This window comes from Oreochromis niloticus, linkage group LG22, assembly GCF_001858045.2.
Source record: "Oreochromis niloticus isolate F11D_XX linkage group LG22, O_niloticus_UMD_NMBU, whole genome shotgun sequence".
Lineage (NCBI taxonomy): Eukaryota > Metazoa > Chordata > Actinopteri > Cichliformes > Cichlidae > Oreochromis > Oreochromis niloticus.
The window spans coordinates 4,612,752-4,634,863 of NC_031985.2; the positions used below are offsets into that span (position 1 = coordinate 4,612,752).

Genomic DNA, 22,112 nt, shown 5'->3' on the forward strand with positions numbered 1-22,112 from the left:
ACCTCGGGTCTTTCATGATGTGGTGCAGGACATGTTCATGTTTCTGGTTCTCATAGATATTTCAGAGCTTCTTTCATGTTCTGCTGCATCATGTTCATATTAAATTATAGTCATTTAAATTTTTCACCAGTATAGGTTTAAGTTTAGTTTTGCTTAAAGTTTTGTTCTCGCCTGGTTTTCTGTTCCTGAGTCTCAGACAAATACAGGCTCGCTTTTTGTTGGAATTCTTCTGTCTCCTCGTCTGTGTCCACACCTGGGTCCTCCACACACATGCCACACGATCTGCCCCTGCAGGAAGTGACAGTTACAGGCCACCTTTGCATCTCGTGCTGTGTTTAACTTTCCTTGTTCTCCTTGTGCTCTCAGTAGTTTCTCAGATCCATCAGTCACACTATCAGCAGTTTGCATACCTACCTTTACGCTGGTCATGCTCATGCTGCTTCATGTTCACGGACTCATGTTTCATCACCTGTCTGCTCTCCTGCCTTCAACTGTTCTGGATCACTGGATTCATCATGTTGAGCTCAAAACCTTCATCCATCCAGCTCACCCAGCCAACATCGCTCCCACTGGAGCAACCTCCACTCCACCTGCCAAAACCTTCACTTTGTGATCCCCATGCTAAGAAATCTTCTCCGGTGCCATTGTTTATTATTGTGTTGCATAATAAAGCTTGTGAGGGAACTTTATCCTGACTTCCTGTGATTGAATCTGTGTTTGGGTCCACATCCACGTGCTGGCCTCCAGGTTCCTTTGTATAAAGTTAAACTAAACTTTTTTTTTATTAACATTAAAAGAGTTCAGCCTTCTTAACAATTATTTATTCTCTCTTATCCCTGTTATACGATGGACTCTGTTCACATTGAACTTGAGCTGATGTTCAAAGATTGTGTTGCGTTACAAATATCTTGGTACAATCTGGACGTCCAGTCCATGAATAACATTGACTTCCTTCTCACTGTTACAGCTTCTGAAACCATTTAGGTTCAAATATTTATCATTAGATTATTTCACAAATCACTTCACAAAAGAGGACGGTGTCATCAGAAACCCTGATTATAAATCTGTTCTCATAAGTCCTGCAGCTGTTGGTGTACATAACTGTAAACCTCCGTCATGACTCGTGAGGCGCAGCGTGCTTAAGGAGAGTTTTATTTACAGCACACACAGTTTTTCTTTCTGTTCTGACTCTGGCCAGACAGCTTTGCAGTTGTCTCCACCGTTCACCTCAGGTCCCAGCGTCACTGAAAAAAGGTGAGAGTGTGATTACTGCTCCTCGAGCTTGCTGCACCACCCCTCCCCTGCAGTGGAGCCAAAGACCACACCTCCACCACAATAATGAAATAAGTGATAACAGAACACAGGCCTGAGGTGAAGCAGAGCTCAACACAATCCTACATTTGTCCGTTAAGGAGAACCTGTTGACCCTTTCACTAAGAAAGTTTAAGTTTTGGTAGGAAGTTTAAAATGAGAGACAAGTCTCTCACTCAGCATATGAGGCTGCATCTACCTCTTGATCCCTAACGCCACTGGTACTGGGGACAAAAGGGGGTGATTCTGTTTCATTAGCTGTAACACGAGGTCGTCTATGTACATACCAGCATGTGTGGTATCCACTGAAACCTCTGAATCTCAGCTAAAAGCTCATATAAATCATTTCTACTACCACCAAACACAGTGAAAACAAACAATTAAAAGAGCAGTTGTGTCATTTTGCAAAACTTGCGTAAACACAAGTTGAACCCCATGTTCACTCCTCCACATCTAATCAGGAAAATGAAACAATTTGCAAAAGCAGAGATCTCACAGATTCTTCATGCTCTGATCAAAATTCACTGAACCAGCTGCAAAAGAAGATCATTGTCACGGTTCTGGGTCGGTTCGACCCAGCATTTTGAGTTGTTATGTTTTGGTTTATGTTTGAATGATGGACTATTCCTGTAGTACTGGTGGTGGTGGTGATGACTATGATGATGATAGATTATTATTAGTTTCATGTTTCTGTTTATCTGTGTTTAAGGATTTGTTGTCATATGTATTGTTTGAGTTGCGTGTGTTATTCTGTCTGCGTCTCTGTGTAGTGTTTTCTTGTGTAGTGTGATTACTGCTCCTCGAGCTTGCTGCACCACCCCTCCCCTGCAGTGGAGCCAAAGACCTCACCTCCACCACAATAATGAAATAACAGGTAACAGGTAACAGAACACAGGCCTGAGGTGAAGCAGAGCTCAACATAATCCTACATTTGTCCGTTAATGAGAACCTGTTGACTCTTTCACTAAGAAAGTTTAAGTTTTGGTCTGGAAGTTTAAAATGAGAGGCAAGTCTCTCCATCAGCATATGAGGCTGCATCTACCTCTTGAGCAGTGATGGGAATAACGGCGTTACGAGTAACGGCGTCACCTTACTGCATCTTATATCAGTTGCACGGAAGTACCTGTAAATAATCAGGGCGCTATAGCTTTAAGCAGCTGGGCGCGCTCCCGCAGACGGCAATTATGATCACTTTTTGGCACAACACCTGGAGCTAGGGGGCAAAACAATTGCATGAGTGCTGCTGTTTGACTGAGGAAGAATAAAGTAGTCGTGGTAAGTCAATCACATGACCACTTTAAGATGACAAAGCAACAAGGTGATATATACCAGCTTTTAAATTTTGTTGATAGGCCGCGTAAAACCAGAGTCATGATAAACAATATATACGCGTGTTTTTCCTGAATAGTTTCATCACGTTTACAGTCTAAGGACAGCGCTAGCAAGCACTCTCTGCTTATGACCAAAAAATTAAAAAAAACAAAACAAAAAACAGCCCGTTCGTGTTGGTGGAAAAATGTACCATGTCTGCCAATCAAAAAATGATATGGCAACATGACATTTGGTAGGAAGAGGGTGACATTTTAGGAGTGACAGCGAGAGAGAGAGAAAAAGAGAAAGAGCGAGCTTTGAGATGTGAGAGATTTGTGACGTTTAGCGTGTTTGTAGTGTGTAGTTAATGTGTTGTCTTGTGTAGTTAGTGTGTAGTGTTGTGGATAGTTTTGTGTTGTGTGTCAGAACAATGAGGCGACTGCTGTCTCCAGGTAGAAAACAGGATGAGTGATACACCTGCTGCAATCAGGCCTGCAGGTATCAGGCTGTGATGTTCTCCTTTATAGTGGACAGAAATTTTTTTTTTTTGGAGTGGCACAAATAATTTGTGTGACATATTATTTAATGCAGAACACCTGATTGTTATGTAAATAGTTTGAAATGGTTATTACAAAAGGGTAAAATAATTTCTTTCTCATCACCCAAAAAGAAAGAAGAAAACAAAAATATTCAGGAACTAGAAAAAAACATCAAATCCTTAGAAGAAACCTACGCGTGCGACCAAGATCAAGAAATAATGAACAAAATATGCAAAACAAAACTAGAATTAAATGAAATTATTAATAAAAAAACACAATTCCTAGTACAAAGACTTCGCTTGCAGAATTTTGAACACAGTAACAAATCAGGTCGATTTCTAGCTAACCAGTTAAAAATAAATAAAGAAAAAACAATTATATGTGCTGTTAAAGATTTATCGGGGAACACAATATATGACCCTGGAAGAATAAACAACATTTTTAGGGATTTCTATGAAACTCTATATTCACCACAAATAAACCCGTCTAAAAATGAAATTGATTTGTTTCTTGACAACATAACTCTTCCAAAATTACTAGACAGTCAAGCAATGGCACTGGATTCGCCACTGACGCCAGGTGAACTCCAGGAAGCCCTGATAAGTGTGCCCAATAATAAGGCTCCAGGTCCTGACGGCTACCCTGCCGAATTCTACAAAGAATTCTGGACAATTTTGGCACCAGTATTCCACGGAATGTTGTTGGAAATCAAGGAAAATGGCAGACTACCACCAAATATAATTTCTGCCAACATTAGTCTCCTGCTAAAACCAGGCAAAGACCCTTTATTTCCCTCAAGCTATCGTCCAATATCCTTTATAAATGTAGACCTTAAAATAATCTGCAAAGCTCTCTCAAAAAGATTAGAGAAAATAACCCCCCTCTTAATTCATCCTGACCAAACTGGTTTCATAAAAGGTAGGCACTCATCAACAAATACACGTAGATTACTTAATTTAATAGACTACTCATGCAGTAAAAACATTGAAAACACAATATTATCTCTAGATGCAGAAAAAGCGTTTGACAGAGTTAACTGGAAATTTTTATTTGCAACTTTACACAAATTTGGTTTTGGAAACTCTCTCATAAACTGACTAAGAATATTATATAATTCCCCAACAGCTTGTGTCAGAACAAATGACCAGACATCCTCCAGCTTCTGTCTCCTGAGGGGCACCAGGCAGGGATGTCCACTCTCCCCTTCACTTTTTGCAATTTTCATCGAACCACTAGCAGCAGCATTTAGACAGGCTACAACAATTAAGGGCATAAAATGTAAGAATGTAGAACATAAAATCAGCCTTTATGCGGATGATGTGTTGCTATTTCTCCAAAACTCACAAACCAACCTTTCTGAGGTAATTACTCTAATAAACTGGTTTTCAAGAGTTTCAGATTATTCAATTAACTGGTCAAAATCTAAAGTTCTTCCAATTAACTGCTCCTTCCATAATTCTTCTTCTGCCCCACTACAATCTGGAAATATTAAATATTTAGGTATTAATGTCTCTCCTAAGCTTTCAGACTTAACTAAATTAAACCACATCCTACTTCTAAAGAAAGTAGAAGGCGATCTGACTAGATGGAAATCTCTACCTATATCACTCATGGGAAGGGTCGCCACTATAAAAATGATGATCTTGCCAAAAATAAATTACTTATTTTTAATGATCCCGAACAAACCATCACAAGATTGGTTCAGATCTCTGGATTCATATATTTCTAAATTCCTTTGGAAAGATAAACCCCCGCGTATCAGCTTAAAAATGCTTCAAAGAACCAAGGATAAAGGAGGATTAGATCTGCCTAATTTTCAACAATATTTCTTAGCCAACAGGCTTCAGTACATCTCAGGATGGTTAAAACGTACCTTCTTAGATGAGCCCTGGCTAGATGTTGAACAGGCACTATGCAATAATCTAGAGATTTCAGACCTACCATTTATCAGCTCAAACATCAAAAGACATGAATGCTTTAAAAGCATCAACATCAGCTCTTCTCTGACAGCATGGTGGGAGTTTCTAAAAATAACGGAGTCTTCATTAGTCCCATGCAAACATCTGGAATAACCCTGACATATTACAAAACGTAATATGATTAATTTTCCAGAATGGAGTGGTAAAGGAATCAAATACTTAGAACATATATTAGAAGGAACAGACTTTATTCCATTTGACAGACTAGTTACACAATATGGGATCAACAAGAAAAGATTTTTAGAATATCAACAAATTAAATCCATAGTAAAAAAGAAATTTAACCTCAGTCAAGATGAGTTGGATATGTAAAGACTTATCAAAGTGTCTGAAATGTAAAATTCCAGTCTCTGCACGTGAAGGAGAGTCATAAGAGAGGTGGAGAATAAACTTAACCTGGGTGTCCACTGTCTTGTGCAGTCTGGGAGATGATTGAATGTTAGGGCGGGTACAGTTTCCTCTGCGGTGGGGTCGGGTGGGCTGCCCGGGTCCTGTGGGGCTGGGCAGTCTTGCTGCCGTAGACCCTAATCTGGATGGGCCTGGGCTCCCTTGCCCTGGTGGGTGCCAAAGGACGGGGGTGCCTACTGGGGTCAGCGGGGGAGCTGGGGAGCTGGCCCCAGGGAGGGGCATCTTGCTCCTCCCTTCTTTTCCTCCCCATCCCGGCTGCCTCCCTCTTCCCGCTCCAACACACCCACCCACACAAGTTGCGCCTTGGGGTGCGGGTGTGTCACCAGGGTGCAGGGGAGGCATCCCCCCCCCTCTGTGCCCTTCTGGCCACCTGTGCCTCAATTTTATTTCACAACTTAGACATCCACATTACTCACACTCTCATAACACATACATATAGGGCCTTGAGGGTGGGTACGTTAACAGCGTCCAGTGGACGGTCTGTGTATTCAACCCCACCTCTGGCGCCGGTGCCCACCTCTCAATTTTAAATCCATGTAGACATTGAGGATTCTCGGGAGGGGCCGTGCTAACACCTGCTGCTCTCTGGCAGCAGCACCATGCTCTCCCGTGTTTTAAATGCACCTTAGAACAACACACAGCAACACTACACATGAGCGAGAGGAGGGTGGTTTGGGGTCTTCACACACCCCTGTTCTCTGCTGGCCATCGGGGCGGGGGGGGCTGGGAGGCGGTATGCTTGCCTCCACCCCGGGGGAAAGGGTAACATCTCCTGGGTCTAGGTGCCGTTTCCCCCTCCAGGGGCGAGGGTACCTGGACCCGGGGTATAGAGATTGTTTGGGGAGTGTGATTGTGTGTACAGTGTCCATGTATGTCTATCCTTACGTTGGGTGAGTGCTGAGTATTTGTATATGTGTGCATGAGGGTGGGAATGCATGTTTGTGTCTGTGAGTGCCTGTTTGTCTGTGTTTATATGTCAGGTCGGGTCTTACACTCCACCTCTCTGGGAACTCCCAGGCCCTCCAAAGGCCTATCTCCCTTCACCACACTCCCTGCCGGTAACTGATGCCCTCAGGGGTCGGTGCGTTGGTGGTTCTTGGTGTCCGGGGCTGGGAGCTCAGGTATGTACCAGCTCACTCCCGGTGACTACTTAGCGGGGCCTGGTGCCTGTTGCTCGGTCAGGCCTTTTCCGGGGCAAGGGGGCCCTCGGGCCTCCGGCACAGCTGGCTGCCGGCAGAGCCGGCGGGCACGCCAGTGCAGCCCCCTCTGGCTTCTGCTCCGTGACTACTGGGTGACCCCTCATCTGGGGCTCTCCTCAGCTCTTCCCAGGAGGGTGGCACGGATGCCCCTCCGGTGGTCCTCCTTGGGCTCTCGCACTCTGGGGCCTCTGGATGACTGGGGCCTGGATCTCCTCCATGCCTGCTTCATGCCCTGGGGGACGGGGCTATGGCCCTCTACACGCTCTAGCAGACCGTTACATGGGGAAATCTTTTGAATACAAGTGCGCTGATCCACACAGGTGTGCACACGGGTGTTCACTGTTTGTAGACATAAACTACACCTTTATTGGCTGCTATTTCCAAGCACAATGTGAGCTGTCGGTCCTGCTTGCTACACAACAACATTCAACATTTAGTATTTACTGCTGTTTACACTTAGCTAGATTAACATGATGGTGTTGTGTTTAGTATGTTGCTCTGGTTTTCTTTTTTTGCTTGTTTTCTCTTCTTTTTCTCTCAACAGGTGATCCAGGAGATTTTTTTTCTCTTCTTTCTCTTTTTAATTGCCCTTTCTCACTGTACCTCTTCCCTTCTGTTTTTCTTTTCCTTCATCTTTCTTTCTCCCTTTCCTATCCCTCAGTCATGTCTGTCCCGTCTGTAACAACTGAAAATAAAATAAAATAAATAATAACAACAAAGGTTGATCAAATGGACCAATACGGCAAAGCCATGATGATCCATTTGGCAAAGTAAATCCATTGGGTATCCTTGTTGGTCTTCAGACAACAATTCTGACGGCTAAAGAACCAAATGGAACAGGCAAAAAAAAAAAAAAAAGGGTAAAAGGTAAATGGCTGCAAATAACTTTGTTGTTTGCAAAACTTGTGCATAGGATTTTAAAATTGACAATTTATATTTACATTTAAAGTTATGAAATATGATTCAATACACATGTTTGTGGTTGTTACAGGAAAAAATATAACTTTATTTGCTTTGAATCTCAGCTAAAAGCTCATATAAACCATTTCTATAACCACCAAACAGTGAAAACAACAAACAATTAAAAGAACAGTTATGTCATTTTGCAAAGTTTGCATAAACACAAGTTGAACCCCATGTTCACTCCTCAGCATCTAACAGGAAAATGAAACATTTTTCAAAAGCAGAGATCTCACAGATTCTTCACGCTCTGATCAAAATTCACTGATCCAGCTGCAAAAGAAGATCACAAATATGTCAAAAAAGTAAAATATGATAATCAAGACTTATGCATGCCATTTCTCTGTAGCTCATTTCAAAATATTCTCGAAACAAGCATCTTTAGTTAGATCAATTCTGCTGTTCAATTGGCAAAATGCCTGACTATGAGTTTATACAACCCACTGTAACATTTCTGTGTTTCACTTCAGCAGCATCAGTCTTTGCACAGATGATGTTCAAATGTTAATCACTGGCTTTCTGGAGTTTATTTGCTAGTGAAGCATATTTTGAAAATGGTTATATGCAATAAAATCCAAAAATAAATTGGGTGAGGAAAAAAATCTACGTACTTTTTCTGTGTTCCCACCTCAGTAACTTTGATACAGTAACATCTGCTGTAATATTTACACCTTTGATGAAATCTCACAAGTCAATCAATCAATCAATCAGAACTTTATTTGTCACATGCAAGTTGCCCTGCAGTGAAATGCCCCCCCCCGACCTTACATACACAATGCAGGCATCACATGGGGAGACAGGTCGGAGAGTGGTAGTATTACGGAAAAACACTGAAATGTACAATACAATGGGAAAGTCCAAGAGTGAAAAAAAGAGGCCTCTACTCATGCTGGGCTCCTATGGGAGGACAGCATGAGAACAGAAAACAAAAAAAACTCCTCTGCACAGAAAGCACATAAATGTCCACATCACAACATTATTGAGCACGTGAAAAGCAACAGGGATGGGCAGGGGGTGAGGAGTAATCCGAAGCAAACACAGCAGCCATCCTGCCCTGCGCTATTATTCCAGCGCTGGGCCCAGACCCGCCGTGTTCTCCAGGAGGGAACAAGCATCGAAGGCGTTTGGAAAGGGAGGGGGATGAGTGAGTGCGTATCAGTATATGTGCGTGTGTATGTGTGTGTCCAGAGTTCAGCTGAGACAGTGTCCTTCGCCCTGCCAGGCTAAGTAAACAGTCTTCCAGCCAACCCAGGTGACCTTGCATAGAATGGGAAGAACAGTCTAAGTACGTGTCGGCTTTATTTGATACCAATATTGTCTACACAGAGTTTGTAATTGAAGAGAAATACTCTATTCGTTTTGGGTATGTCATTTTCAAACAGAAACCTCAGAAAGACCCTGTTGTCTCCCTTCAAGCCTCCTTCTCCTCTCACCTCCCTCATTATCAGCTCCTTTTCCTGGAATGACAGAGACAAAAACACCTGCCTGCCCAGCCTTGATTATTTAATATTATCCTGATACTGATTCTATTTATCTATTTCGGGACATTCTGTTCGGACTCCCTTTGGACCAGAAAATATCCTTCTAACCGTTTTCTAGTGTGATGTGTAAGCATGCAGCAAAAAGAGACCCTCTGCTCTTCTACGTCAGTTCTCAATATTTCAGTCCATACATAGTGCTGGACGAAGCTTTTGACCCTCAAAACACAGAGAGCCAACTTGTAAAAAGGGCACATGTGATGTGAATATAACAATAAAAGTGGAAAATGTTTAACTTCTTTAAAGAGCTTTAAAATGGTATGAAAAAAATAATGTTGTAGTAAAATTAAGTGGGTTTAAATAACAGACATTCGGAAAGGAACAATTTTAACACAGATAAGTCGAATGTCTTGACAGTACATTATCCTTTAACTCTCACATCAATAATATCACTCGCTCAGCATATTTCCAACTCCGTAACATCAACCGCCTCCGCCAATTCCTCACTCCACATGCCACTGCTATTCTCGTCCATAGTCTCGTTACCTCTCGGATTGACTTCTGTAACTCACTCTTATTTGGCCTGACACAAAAATCCATCAACAAGCTTCAACGTGTCCAGAACTCTGCTGCCTGTATTATTGCTAGGACTCCCTCTACTCACCACATCACCCCTATCCTGAAGCAGCTCCCGGTTGAACTCCGCATTAATTTAAAATACTCCTTTACACATTTAAGGCTATTCATTCTCTCTCCCCACCATATCTCTCTGATTTGGTACAGATGTCCATCCCATCCCAGTGCCTCAGATCCTCCTCTTCTCTTCTTCTTTCTGTTCCTTCATTTCGTCTTATTACCATGGGGGGCGGGGCTTTTAGTTGCTCTGCCCCTCGACTTTCGAATTCCTCACCCCCTGACCTCAGAAACATCAGTTCTTTCCCCCTTTTAAAGTCCACCCTCAAAACCCACCTGTTCAAGATAGCTTACTCTGTATAACTACTCCATGCTCTTACTTTGTTTTATTATTGTGTTCATTTCCTGCTTTTATGCTTGTCTTATTTGTTCTGTAAAGTGTCCTTGGGTGTTTTGAAAGGAGTACATGTACTGGTCTAATATTATTATTATTAATAATAATAATAATTGGACACTGTTGGTCAATATTATCATGAAGTGATTGATCCGATGATAGAAATCATCAGACTGATCCACGTCTCTGTGTGAGTCAGATCATTGATCTGCAGGTCTTCAGTCATCCAGATCATGGTAGTGTAAGGAGCTTGAAAAGGAAACAGCTGGACTTCTTTAAGTTTCTTCAAGATGTTTCACCTCTCATCCGAGAAGCTTCTTCAATTAAAATCATCTTTGTTAGAAATGTTTCTAAAATGTTTTCTCTGTTTAGTGTTTCACATTTTTCACTGGTGGAAATCAAATTTATGTTCTTCCACAAGATGCCATGAATTATTTAATCAATCAGGAATCACTGAGAGGGAAACAGTATGTTATGTTGAAGACAGCTGTCCTTCATATTATTGATACATTAAGGAAGAACATCCTGCTGTACAAACGAACCTGAGGAAGGATCTAGAGATGTGCAGAATGGAAGTGCTGTCAGAGAGCTGACCGATGGAATCAGAATCTATTTATAGAATGAATGTTTACTGTCTGAAAACAGTAAAAGAAAACAAAAATAAGAGAGACAGATCTATATGCTATCATGTTCCTCACATTTTTATCTGACCAAAAATAATATCGAGAGTTGTTACAGAATACAAGAAAATAGTTGGACATTAAGTTTGTACGTCAGCTTTGTTCACCATAATTACCTCCACCTAATATGATATGAACTAATATACAGATGAAGAGACTGATGAACAATTTGGATTGAACTGAATATTTGTATTTCTCAAATTTTTTTTTATACAAAGAAAAACAACATCATAAAATGTGTGAGTCAGTCAGATGATTTCCATAGAGAGCTACTTTGCATTAGCAGCACCATGCTCCAGTGCTCTGGGAGAGTTTATAGTCCTGAGAGTTGAACACTGGATGACTGACAGCTGTCCTTCATCACAACAGAAGCCACAGAAATCCTCCTCATCAAAAACATGACTTTGATCTGCGTCCTCATCTGGACTCTCCTCTGCTGCTGCTTCACAGGTAAAGTCCAGAGAATCAAACTCCTCTCCTCTATCAACATCTGTCCCTCTGAAATGAAGCCCACAAAACCATGAAGCTGCTTTATGTTTTTGTCTCTGTATCCTCAGAGTCCAGAGGACAGATCACAGTGACTCAGCCTGGAGCAGAGAGCTCTGCTGTGGGAGGAACTGTCAGCATCAAGTGTACGACCAGTCAGACGGTATATGTTGGAAGCTGTTTAGCCTGGTACCAACAGAAAGATGGAGGAGTTCCTAAACTGCTCATTTACTATGCTAGCAATCGACAATCAGGGATTCCAGCTCGTTTTACAGGCAGTGGATCAAACTCTGACTTCACTCTGACCATCAGTGGAGTCCAGGCTGAAGATGCAGCAGTTTATTACTGTCAGAGTTATCACAACATCAACAGTCAGCTTGTGTTCACACAGTGAAAAACAGTCGTACAAAAACCTCCCTCAGTCAGACTGAACAGAAACTGAACTGACTGCTGCAGCTGGAAGATACTGCAGAGACTGATACACTTCACTGAGGACACACACACACACACACACACACACACACACACACACACACACACTGCATTTAAATTAAACTACTTTCATCTTTTCATTAGTAAGTTTGACTTCATTAATAGAATTTCTTAGAATCAGTCATATTTCTCCTTTCTTAAGATATGTCCTGTTGTCCTGTTTGTGGATCACAGGATCAGCTCTTTACACTTTTGAAAACACTCGGGGGGTGAATAGAGAGTTTGCCCAGCAGTTCAGTTCAGTGGACTTGCAGATATTTGATTCTGTCCCCTGGAGTGTCCTGTGGGGAATAAGCTTGAAGTATGGGGATATCAGGCCTGTTGTTCAGAGTTTTTCCCACAATACTGCAGACTCATTCCTGACTTATTCCATTTCCACCAATTCCATTCATAATTTCTATGGAAATGATTTATAGATGTGAGTTGAAGGTGTTACTTTTGGTGGTCTCAGGATTATATTTTGATGTTTGTCATTTGTGTTCTTTCTTTTTGTTCACTGACTGCTAAAAATCACAGATTCTGATAAAGTGTTAGAGTCAAGATGAACAGTTAGGGTTTGCTTTAGTCTTCAGTGATGACTTGGACCAGACAGGGTTAAACTGGAAGTTTTATTTTATTTTTTTAACTTTCTTTTTACTCCACAACATGTTATAACAACAGTTATTACACAATGTATATGGTCAATATGGAAACACACATAGTAATTACCTTCAGAAACCCAGAGAAACTATGAATCTCTTCATGTATCAAACCAACAGTCTGGAGTTTCTGATCATTTCAGTGGGAATCAGTGTGAGACTGACTTTACCCTCACCATCTAGAACTGACCAATAGCTGTGCTAAGATATACATTGTGTGTACTCATGTTGTAGAATGTGTTCAACTGCATTATGGTTACTATTGTCTAACAGAGAGGCAGTATTTTAGTTGTCACCACAAGGGGCACTGTTTTCACTGTAAGGGAACGTATGCTTGTAATCCCGCCCCTGACAGAGAGACACTGTACCACAACAAAAATGGCATCCATGAGGAAAGGTTTTGCTGGGTATTAACGTGGAATAATATTCCCAAAATGTTAAAGATATTTTTTCCTCCGTCATCATTTTCCTTCAAGTTGATCGCTGTCGATGCTGCAATACTCAACAAGCTGCACTCAAACAGAAACACTTTAAAAGTTAGCATCGATACTCTGATTATCATCCAGGACAGACTCCAGTCTGAGGAGAAGACCTTGTTGGTCAGACACGAGCATGACCTTCACCTGCTGCAGCTCCAACCACTGCTCAGAGAAGGACTGCCAGCTGTGGATTTCAGTAGAAGAAGTTTCAACTCTGCTGATCTTTCATTTCCCTCTCTGAGCTCAGTAACTATGGCAACAGACAGGCATCACTGCTGAACCATGGCAACAGAAGGTTTCAGTACTAAAGATAAAAACACAAACACTGACATCAGGTTTAACATTGTTTAAAATAAATGCATAAACTCAAAGGTCAAAGATCAATCACATTAAAATACAACTAGATGAATTAGTCCACTTTATATTTATCTCTCATCTAAATCCTTGAGCTCATTGGTTAATCTAATCAAAAAGTATACTTGTAAATAATATAAATTTAGGACGTATCAATTCAATTAAAATGACCATTCTACCCAAATTTTTATACCTTTTCCAGGCCTTACCCATTTTCATTACCAACACTTTTTTCAGTGAGCTGGATTCTGTCATCTCGTCTTACTTATGGCAGGGTAAACGCCCTAACGCTGGGCCCTGGCCCCCTTCTTGCTCTGTTTGGCATCAGTGGGAATGAGGTGCTTCTACCGGCCTCTGAAAAACAGACATTATCATTCTGTTCCCTGTTAGCCAGGAGGGCAATCTTAATGAGGTGGCGGGATGCTGCCCCTCCCACTCACAAACAGTGGTTATGTGACCTCATGGCATTTCTAAAACCCGAAAAAATAAGACACTCACTCCAGAACTCTACTGGGAAATTTCAAAGCAGGTGGGGTCCCTTTCTTGATGCATTTCAAATCTATAAGAATTTTTCAGCAAATTCTCTTATGTCAGGTGTGGAAATACAGTGTACAGGTCTAGGGCAGTGACCTGGGTGGGAATAAATGGGATTATTTTGCAGCGATTACGTTACGAAATATCATACATATGTTTATATTTCTCTTTTTTTCTTCTCTTTATTTCCCTTTTTTCTTTTTTTTCCCTTTTATTTCACAGCCAAAATGTGCAGGCTACTTAACCCGTATGTACAGATCATCTGTAATCCTTTTCTTTTCTTTCTGTTTATATGTATAAAAGGAAAAACTCTTAATAAAAAGACATTGTTTAAAGAAATAATGTAAATATATATTGTGATGCTCTCAGCACTGAGCTGTAAACAGCTGCAGCTGACTGACTCTGTGTGTTTGCATATGTGTCCTGCCTCTCTGCTCACAGCTGTTAAGAGGCCAGTGTTGATCAGTGGCTGTCCAGGCCTTTCAGAGCCACTCACACACCAGCAGCACAGTGATGATGTCACTGACTCTCTCATTCCAGTCCAAGCCCGAGGTCACTGTGACTCAACCTGGAGCAGTGACCTGTACTCTGGGATGATCTGCCACCATCAAGCGTACAACCAGTCAGAATGTTTATCTTCATCACTCCTAACCCTGATTATACTGTGACAAAGACAGAGACAGAGAAAATTCCAAACTCCTCATTTATTTATCTAGAACCTGTGCATCCCGGACTTCAGGCACTGGATCAAACACAGACTTTGACCATCAATACAATAGAGTCCAGGATGCATCTGTAGTCTACTGACACCACAACCCACCACTTTGACTGGATGGATCAATGGGCAGAACTGCCCCACAAAACTTTTCCAAAAATATAACACTAGATGTGCAAAAGCCTCTTTTTAAATTAACTTTCTTGTCTTTCTTGTTAAAGTAAATAAATGAATATATAAGAAAATAAAATAAAAAATGCTCCATTTTGTCCCCAGTAAACATGAATAAGAGCAGATAAGTAAGATGACCAGGTGTCCCACCTCATGAGGGACTGCACACTGTTTATATCTCCTGTTTAGTTTCATCTTTTCTAAAGTCTGTCTTTGACTGAAGAAAGCGAAGAAGTGTGTCATCATCAGTCAAATACAGGTTCCAGAAACTCGTCGTGATCTTTTACTGTTTCTGTTAAACCCAACAGAGGAAGCCGTCACAGTCATACATGATGGAAACTACAACAAACTACTCATACCTGGGTGAAGCTGGTGGATGCAATTCATTTTTCTCTGTTATTTGTCAGTTTTTATAAATAACTACAGTCAAGAATTTGATGTGAAGTGATGCAGCACATGTGAGTGTCATAAATGTGTGTCAGAGACAGATGTGCTGATCTGTGGAAACATCCTTACTGAAACCTCAGGATGGTTATCAGACAGAACAACAGTTAAATTGAAACACATGAAAATCACCATTTGAAGATTTTTTTTATTGTTATTTTTTAAAATCATTAGCAATACTACAAGCAGTAAAACATGACATTTGAAATCAGAGTGAAACAGAGACAGAGAGAGAGAACAGACTGAGGGCAGCAGCAGAGTCTCAGTGAGTCAGGTCACAAATGTGAACACTGATCTCTGCTCAGTATCTCTAAGACCAGAGTCTGGGAGCCCTGGGTGGCCTCACAGGTCACAGAGCCCACCTTCATCCACTGGTATGTAGAGAGCTTCAGGGTGCTGCTCCAACTATACAGGCCGTCACTCTGCAGCACACCAGGGCTCCTGCTCTCCTCCTCGTCACTGCTGCTTCTTCCATCCACCTTCCAGGACAGAGTCCAGTCTGAGGGGAAGCCCTTGTTGGCCAGACATGTTAATGTGGCCTTCCCCTGCTCCAGCTCCTTAACGGAGGGGGGCAACACTGTCAGAGTGGGGCGGGTGTCATCTAGGAAACACCAATCAGATTAGAGGACAGGAACCACAAGTTGTTTGTCTCCGTTAAGAAGTTTCTGTCAGGTGTTTTTTCTGCTCCACCAGTCACTGAGTGACCTTCCATCATATAACAGAAGAATAATAAATATTAAAATTGTCATAAAAAATAAAAATTATGCTTTAAAGCTCTCTAAGACTAATTTTAATATACTGTAACAGTTGCAAGGGCTTGAGCTGCATACTTTACTTTTTTTTCCTACTTTTTACTTTCTACTCCTTACATTTTCAAAAAAGGCTCGTTGCTTTTGCTTTATCATTTGAGGGGAGTTATTATTTCGTCACTGCAAGCCTTCACACATCAAACCAATTAAGCCTAATCAGTGAGACATGAAAGGCGATCCTGTTCATGTATTAATCGCAAGGGGATGTCACATAAAAAGAGATGACTTGTGCCAAAGTCAGGGTGTCACAGCCGGCAGGGCAACACAGGTGAAGGGACTCAGGTGCAGACACCACTCAAAAGTGAATACAAAAATTTCAAAACTTTATTTACAGAGTATACCAGGAATGTCAGGGTGACACTTAAATTAAAGTGATGCTAAGCGTGATTTACTAACTCGTGGTAATAACATAAATGCAGGTATGACTGACTTAGGCTATAACTTCAAATACTAGATCAACAGGTTGATGCACTTCACAATGCGCTAAGGAAAGGCCAGAAGCAAATAACAGCCATGTACTCAGTGCCTCTTAGACATACTATGAACGAACGTTAGACTCAGATCTGCTGGATCCTAGAAAAGTAACACAAGCACAACACAAACACAACCTGAGAAATTACATAAGCGGAGCCTTACTATGAAATGCCACATGAGTTACTCTAAAAACACTACTGAGAGAACGAGGTGCACATCAATCATTAAGTGGTCAGTGAGGGAGTCCATGAGGGAGCCTTGGGGCTGTTGTGGATATGAGTTGGGAACCCAACACTGGGTAATGTCCAGAGCAGGAACCTGGGAAATGGGGATGAGCGAGATAGGGAGGAATCGTGAAACTCAAAGTCACTGAAACAAGGAAACAACGTGTTAGTTACAATTCAAATCAAATCAAATCAAATCACTTTTATTGTCACATCACATGTGCAGGTACACTGGTACAGTACATGAGAGTGAAATTCTTGTGTGCGGGCTTCACAAGCAACAGAGTTGTGCAAAAAATACAATAACGTAAACAAGGAAATATAAGAATGGCTAAATCTGAGAGTAATAAATATATGTACAATGTATAAGAGTATATGCATTACTGGATGTGTATACTAAATATGTTTTTCTACGTGTGTGTGTGTGTGTGTGTGTGTATATATACATATTTTACAAATTAAATAGAGTAAACAATAAAATAAATATATGAAATATACAGAGGATGGTAGTTGACATGTGCAAAACAGTGGCATTAATGTACAGTATGGAGTGCATAATGTTGAAGTTCCAGTAGTGAGGGTGAGGTGTCTATGACGTGTTCAGCAGTCTGATGGCCTGATGGAAAAAGCTGTCTCTCAGTCTGCTGGTACCGGACCGGATGCTGCAGAACCTCCTTCCTGATGGAAGTAGTCTGAACAGTTTATGGCTGGGGTGACTGGAGTCCTTGATGATCCTCCCCTGAGGATGATCCTCAGGCACCACTTCCTGTAAATGTCCTGGAGGGAGGGAAGCTCACCTCCAATTATCCGTTCAGAGCACCGCACTACTCTCTGGAGAGCTTTGCGGTTGTAAGCGGTGCTGTTGCCGTACCAGGTGGTAATGCATCTGGTTCAGGACGCAGATCCTGTGTGTGGGTTACATTTGCAAACAGAGAATGTTACTTTCGACAGGCGGAGGCGAAGCATAGAGGGGGAAGATGGTCCAGGTGAAAGTAGGTGTCCCAGGTAAATAAACCACCTTCTGACTTTTCATTCAGAGTGAGTCTTTCCTCTCTACGCTTCACCTCCACCTGCGATAAGCAAGACTGTAAATTGCTACTCTCTCTCCGGATCTGCATCTGGAATCCCTGTTAAGTCCTGTTTCCCTCATTACAATGACTCTGAGATCCCCACCTCGTAACTACCCCTTGCCTCCTGCTTCAAGGTTCCTACACTGGATGTTAACTGGTGCCAGGTTTCCCAGCCCTTGTCCTCAACAGCCCCAAGGCTCCCTCATAGGACTCCATCACTGTCCTGTTAACCCTCCTGTTGTGTGCACCCCCACCCCCCTTACTTTAGTGTTCCAGTCACAATTGACCAGTCAGTTTTAACAGATCTTAAATTAACATAAGAAACATTTAGTGGTCATTCAGTGGGTCAGATGCCAAAGGGGTGGGTGGGGGGTGGATTCCCATTCATTTTCTATGGCAGTCACTTGTGACCGGGAACACCACAGATGCAACAAAGTGGATTAAAACACTCAAAATTCAACGAAAGAGGTGCTCATCACTCTTATATGTTGACACGCATAGTGTGGAGGATGTCATAAGGCCTTGAGGTAATTGGATGTAAAACACAATATTTATGAGTTTTTTTATTTGTAAACACGACAGGAAGGTGACATTCTAGCTCAAAGCTCTAGCTCAATGTTGTGATTTTGTGTGACTCATAGTACTGCTAGAAGTGTCTCATAGGATTATTCATAGCGTGTCATAGAATTCTTTTAGTTATGCTCTGGTACCGTGCAACTGTCCAGTGCATCATAGTTCATATTAGATCATAGTATTATTTTGAGCTGTAATATAGAGCCTGTTTTTGGGTCGCTCGCCTTTAGTTTATGGTTTACTTGCTAAGCATTTATTGCTTTTGCTTTCACTGTTTGACACCCCTGACTTTCTGTAATAAAGTTCACTTCTACACATTTCCTGTGCCTCCGAGTGCTGTCTGCAACTGAGTCCACTCTCCTGTGTTGGCCACCCGGCCATGACAGGAGCATTAATGGCAGTGAGTATGTCTGGGTGTCCAAGTGAGGAGCTGAACCGAAGAGTGGAGCCGTGCCATTACGAAAGAACTGTAGCACAAAAAAAACATGGTAAGTACATAGATTTGAGAAAAAAACATGAGAGCCTGTTACCAATGTGAGTAAGTTGACGAACTGGTGGTGAAGAGATGGCAACACTGGACTTAAATATCCTGATCAGATTGCTGAGGTGATGACAGCTCCGCCCTGGGGCAGGCACAGGAGAAAATGGACTCAGTGGAATTTTCCAGCAGCTCACCTGGACTGTGACAGTATCCTGTGTATGGCTGTATAATATTATAGATACAGAAAAAAGCAAAGGTTGAGCTACAATTTCCAGCAAAGCTGATCTCATCCTCCATGATATAAAAGGAGAAAGACCAATGGAGCACAAAAAGAAATCTAAGCACATCCTCCTCATCCTGTGGGGAAGGTGTAGAGCCAGAAACATGAGACAAAGAAATAAGAATTCACGATTCCCACCCTACAGAACTCCAGTTTACGTATTTCTTGCAACTAGTGATGTTTCAAGCACACATGCTCTTTATCACTCAATGAAACACTAAACACTAATCAACTGTGAATGGTCACATGACCGGTAACATCCAATCAAAAATCTGATCCTATAATGAAAAACGATGCATGTTTCCTAGAAACAAATGACTGTAGATAAAGAATAAATCAATAACGAAATAAATAAATAAACAAAATACAATGACATTGAAAAAAAGTAGGAAAAAATCCACACAAGCCACTAAAATAAAATAGAAAGAAAAAAACTCAAACTAACAAATAGAAATGAAAAACAAACTACACAGAATAATAAAAACTAGACAATTCAACAACTCACTCACCCAGTCAACCACAACACAACCTATATACTGTCTTTAGTGTAAAAATTATTAAATCATAAATACACAATATACATTATCAAATAATCTTTAATAGATCTTACACTGCCATCAGGTATTTCCACCATCAAGTGTAAAAGAAGAAGTTCCTCTTAATCTTAATTACAGTATTACCCTCAACTGAAAACACACAAAACTTATATTACACTGAAATACATGGAGTTATAGAAAAAGATCATTGTGGAAAATCTTAAATAAAACTGCAACTACCAGGTGAGCGTGTCTTTTGAAGTGAGGTTTATTAAAGAAAAAGAAAAATACTGCAGTGGAGAAAATGTTCAGATCAAACACCATCTGAGGATGGACACCGCCCTGAACTCTTATTTACCCTCCCAAACAAAGAACTCTTACATGTTGGCCCCTCTCACGGGGGGGTTATACGTTCTCCCTCACAGAGAGAATTATGACCTTGTTTTCTGCTTAGCAGTCACCCAAGGATTTATATCCCTGATAGGGAGAAGGAGTCTCACTATCTGTTTAACGTCTCCCATTACAATGGCCTCACTGTGTGTGTAGAGTAGATTTTAGAATATTTTTTTTTTAGTTTTGAAAAAAGTACAGAAAAATAAATGAACAATTTCTAAACAGAAGTTAGAGTCTTCAACCACAGCGGTAAGTGATTTCTGATTCTAAACATTATACCAGTGTCAGTGGTTTTAGAATTTTGTTACCAGGCAAAAAAGTTGGAATCAACAAATTTGAAATAGATTATTAAATATAATTAATAAATATAAATCATATTTTATATAGACAGAAAGATTATGCATTCTATTTCATTTCACTGATAATTAGGGGAAATAAGCGATTTGCTTTGAGGACATGACATAAACAAGAGCAGTCAAATGTTGCATACAGTCATCATACACAGAATAAATTTCAAACATACCTTTTGATCCATTGATAAACAGCTAAAGTCTGAGCATTTCCATAGAGAGGCACTTTGCATCAGCAGCACCATGCTCCAGTGCTCTGGGAGAGTTTATAGTCCTGAGAGTTGAACACTGGATGACTGACAGCTGTCCTTCATCACAACAGAAGCCACAGAAATCCTCCTCATCAAAAACATGACTTTGATCTGCGTCCTCATCTGGACTCTCCTCTGCTGCTGCTTCACAGGTAAAGTCCAGAGAATCAAACTCCTCTCCTCTATCAACATCTGTCCCTCTGAAATGAAGCCCACAAAACCATGAAGCTGCTTTATGTTTTTGTCTCTGTATCCTCAGAGTCCAGAGGACAGATCACAGTGACTCAGCCTGGAGCAGTGAGCTCTGCTGCGGGAGGAACTGTCAGCATCAAGTGTACGACCAGTCAGAATGTTTATAACTCTAACCGTTTAGCCTGGTACCAACAGAAAGATGGAGGACTACCTAAACTGCTCATTTACTCTGCTAGCAGTCGAGAATCAGGGATTCCAGATCGTTTTACAGGCAGTGGATCAAACTCTGACTTCACTCTGACCATCAGTGGAGTCCAGGCTGAAGATGCAGCAGTTTATTACTGTCAGAGTTATCACAACATCAACAGTCAGCTTGTGTTCACACAGTGAAAAACAGTCGTACAAAAACCTCCCTCAGTCAGACTGAACAGAAACTGAACTGACTGCTGCAGCTGGAAGATACTGCAGAGACTGATACAGTTCACTGAGGACACACACACAGACACATGAAGACAAAGATCAGCATCAGAATCCTTCACAGTCAGCAACACAAAAACATAAGACGACGCTCAAAATGTCCTTTTATAATATTTATATTTATGGAAAAGAAAATCTCAGTGTCAACCAGAATCATAAAGAAGCTAAAGTTTCCTCCTGTATCTTTAATAATTATTGAACATATTGTTTACTGTCTAAACTTGTAAACCTTATACACGGACACACAGATACAAACAATACAGATAACAAAAATACAAACAGTCGAACCTTTCAGTTTTCAGTCAGGACACAGTGTCACACATTTTTTTTTTTTTTTTGATTTCTTGTCCATATTGACTGTAAGGTTTTATATTTGTCCTAAAAAGGAAAAAAAAAAGATTTCTTTATAGATCACAGTCCAGCTGAAAGTATCCACATGATTAGCCTCATATTACACCCTTTAAACACTAATATTGAACCTTTAAACAGTCAGTGCAAAGAACCTCATGAATATTGATTAATATGAAGGTTATGATCCAGTTTATTTTCAGTTGCATTGTCCCCTTGCAATGACGGCTCATCGCTCGTGCTGCATTACAATGTAGATTCGACCAGTCGGCCCCAATACAGGAAGTCTGGCTTGAGGAGACTCGCCCAGCTCTAAATGCTGGTCCTCTGAATGTCCACCCTGCTTCCACTGAAGGCGTGAACATGCAGAGAGATGTTCTCTACCCATCACAGGAAACTAGAGGCAGAAGTATGAGACTCTAGAATGTGTTGTTTTTATCATCAAGCAT

At 41.1% G+C, this 22,112-nt stretch overlaps 4 gene segments (V, D, J or C); 2 read left to right on the forward strand and 2 right to left on the reverse strand.

Moving 5' to 3' along the window:
- LOC102076541 (Ig kappa chain V-V region MOPC 21-like) overlaps positions 1–22,112 on the reverse strand; it is an 811,057-nt gene that overhangs the window by 243,793 nt on the left and 545,152 nt on the right.
- The window catches only part of LOC102076925 (Ig kappa-b4 chain C region-like), a 489,463-nt gene that overhangs the window by 158,504 nt on the left and 308,847 nt on the right, over positions 1–22,112 (reverse strand).
- Positions 11,287–11,809, forward strand: LOC109196604 (Ig kappa chain V region 3368-like). The segment is given in 2 exon segments: positions 11,287–11,342; positions 11,450–11,809. Coding segments are annotated over 2 exon segments (375 nt in total).
- On the forward strand, positions 20,743–21,228 carry LOC109196602 (Ig kappa chain V region 3381-like). The segment is given in 2 exon segments: positions 20,743–20,798; positions 20,906–21,228. Coding segments are annotated over 2 exon segments (375 nt in total).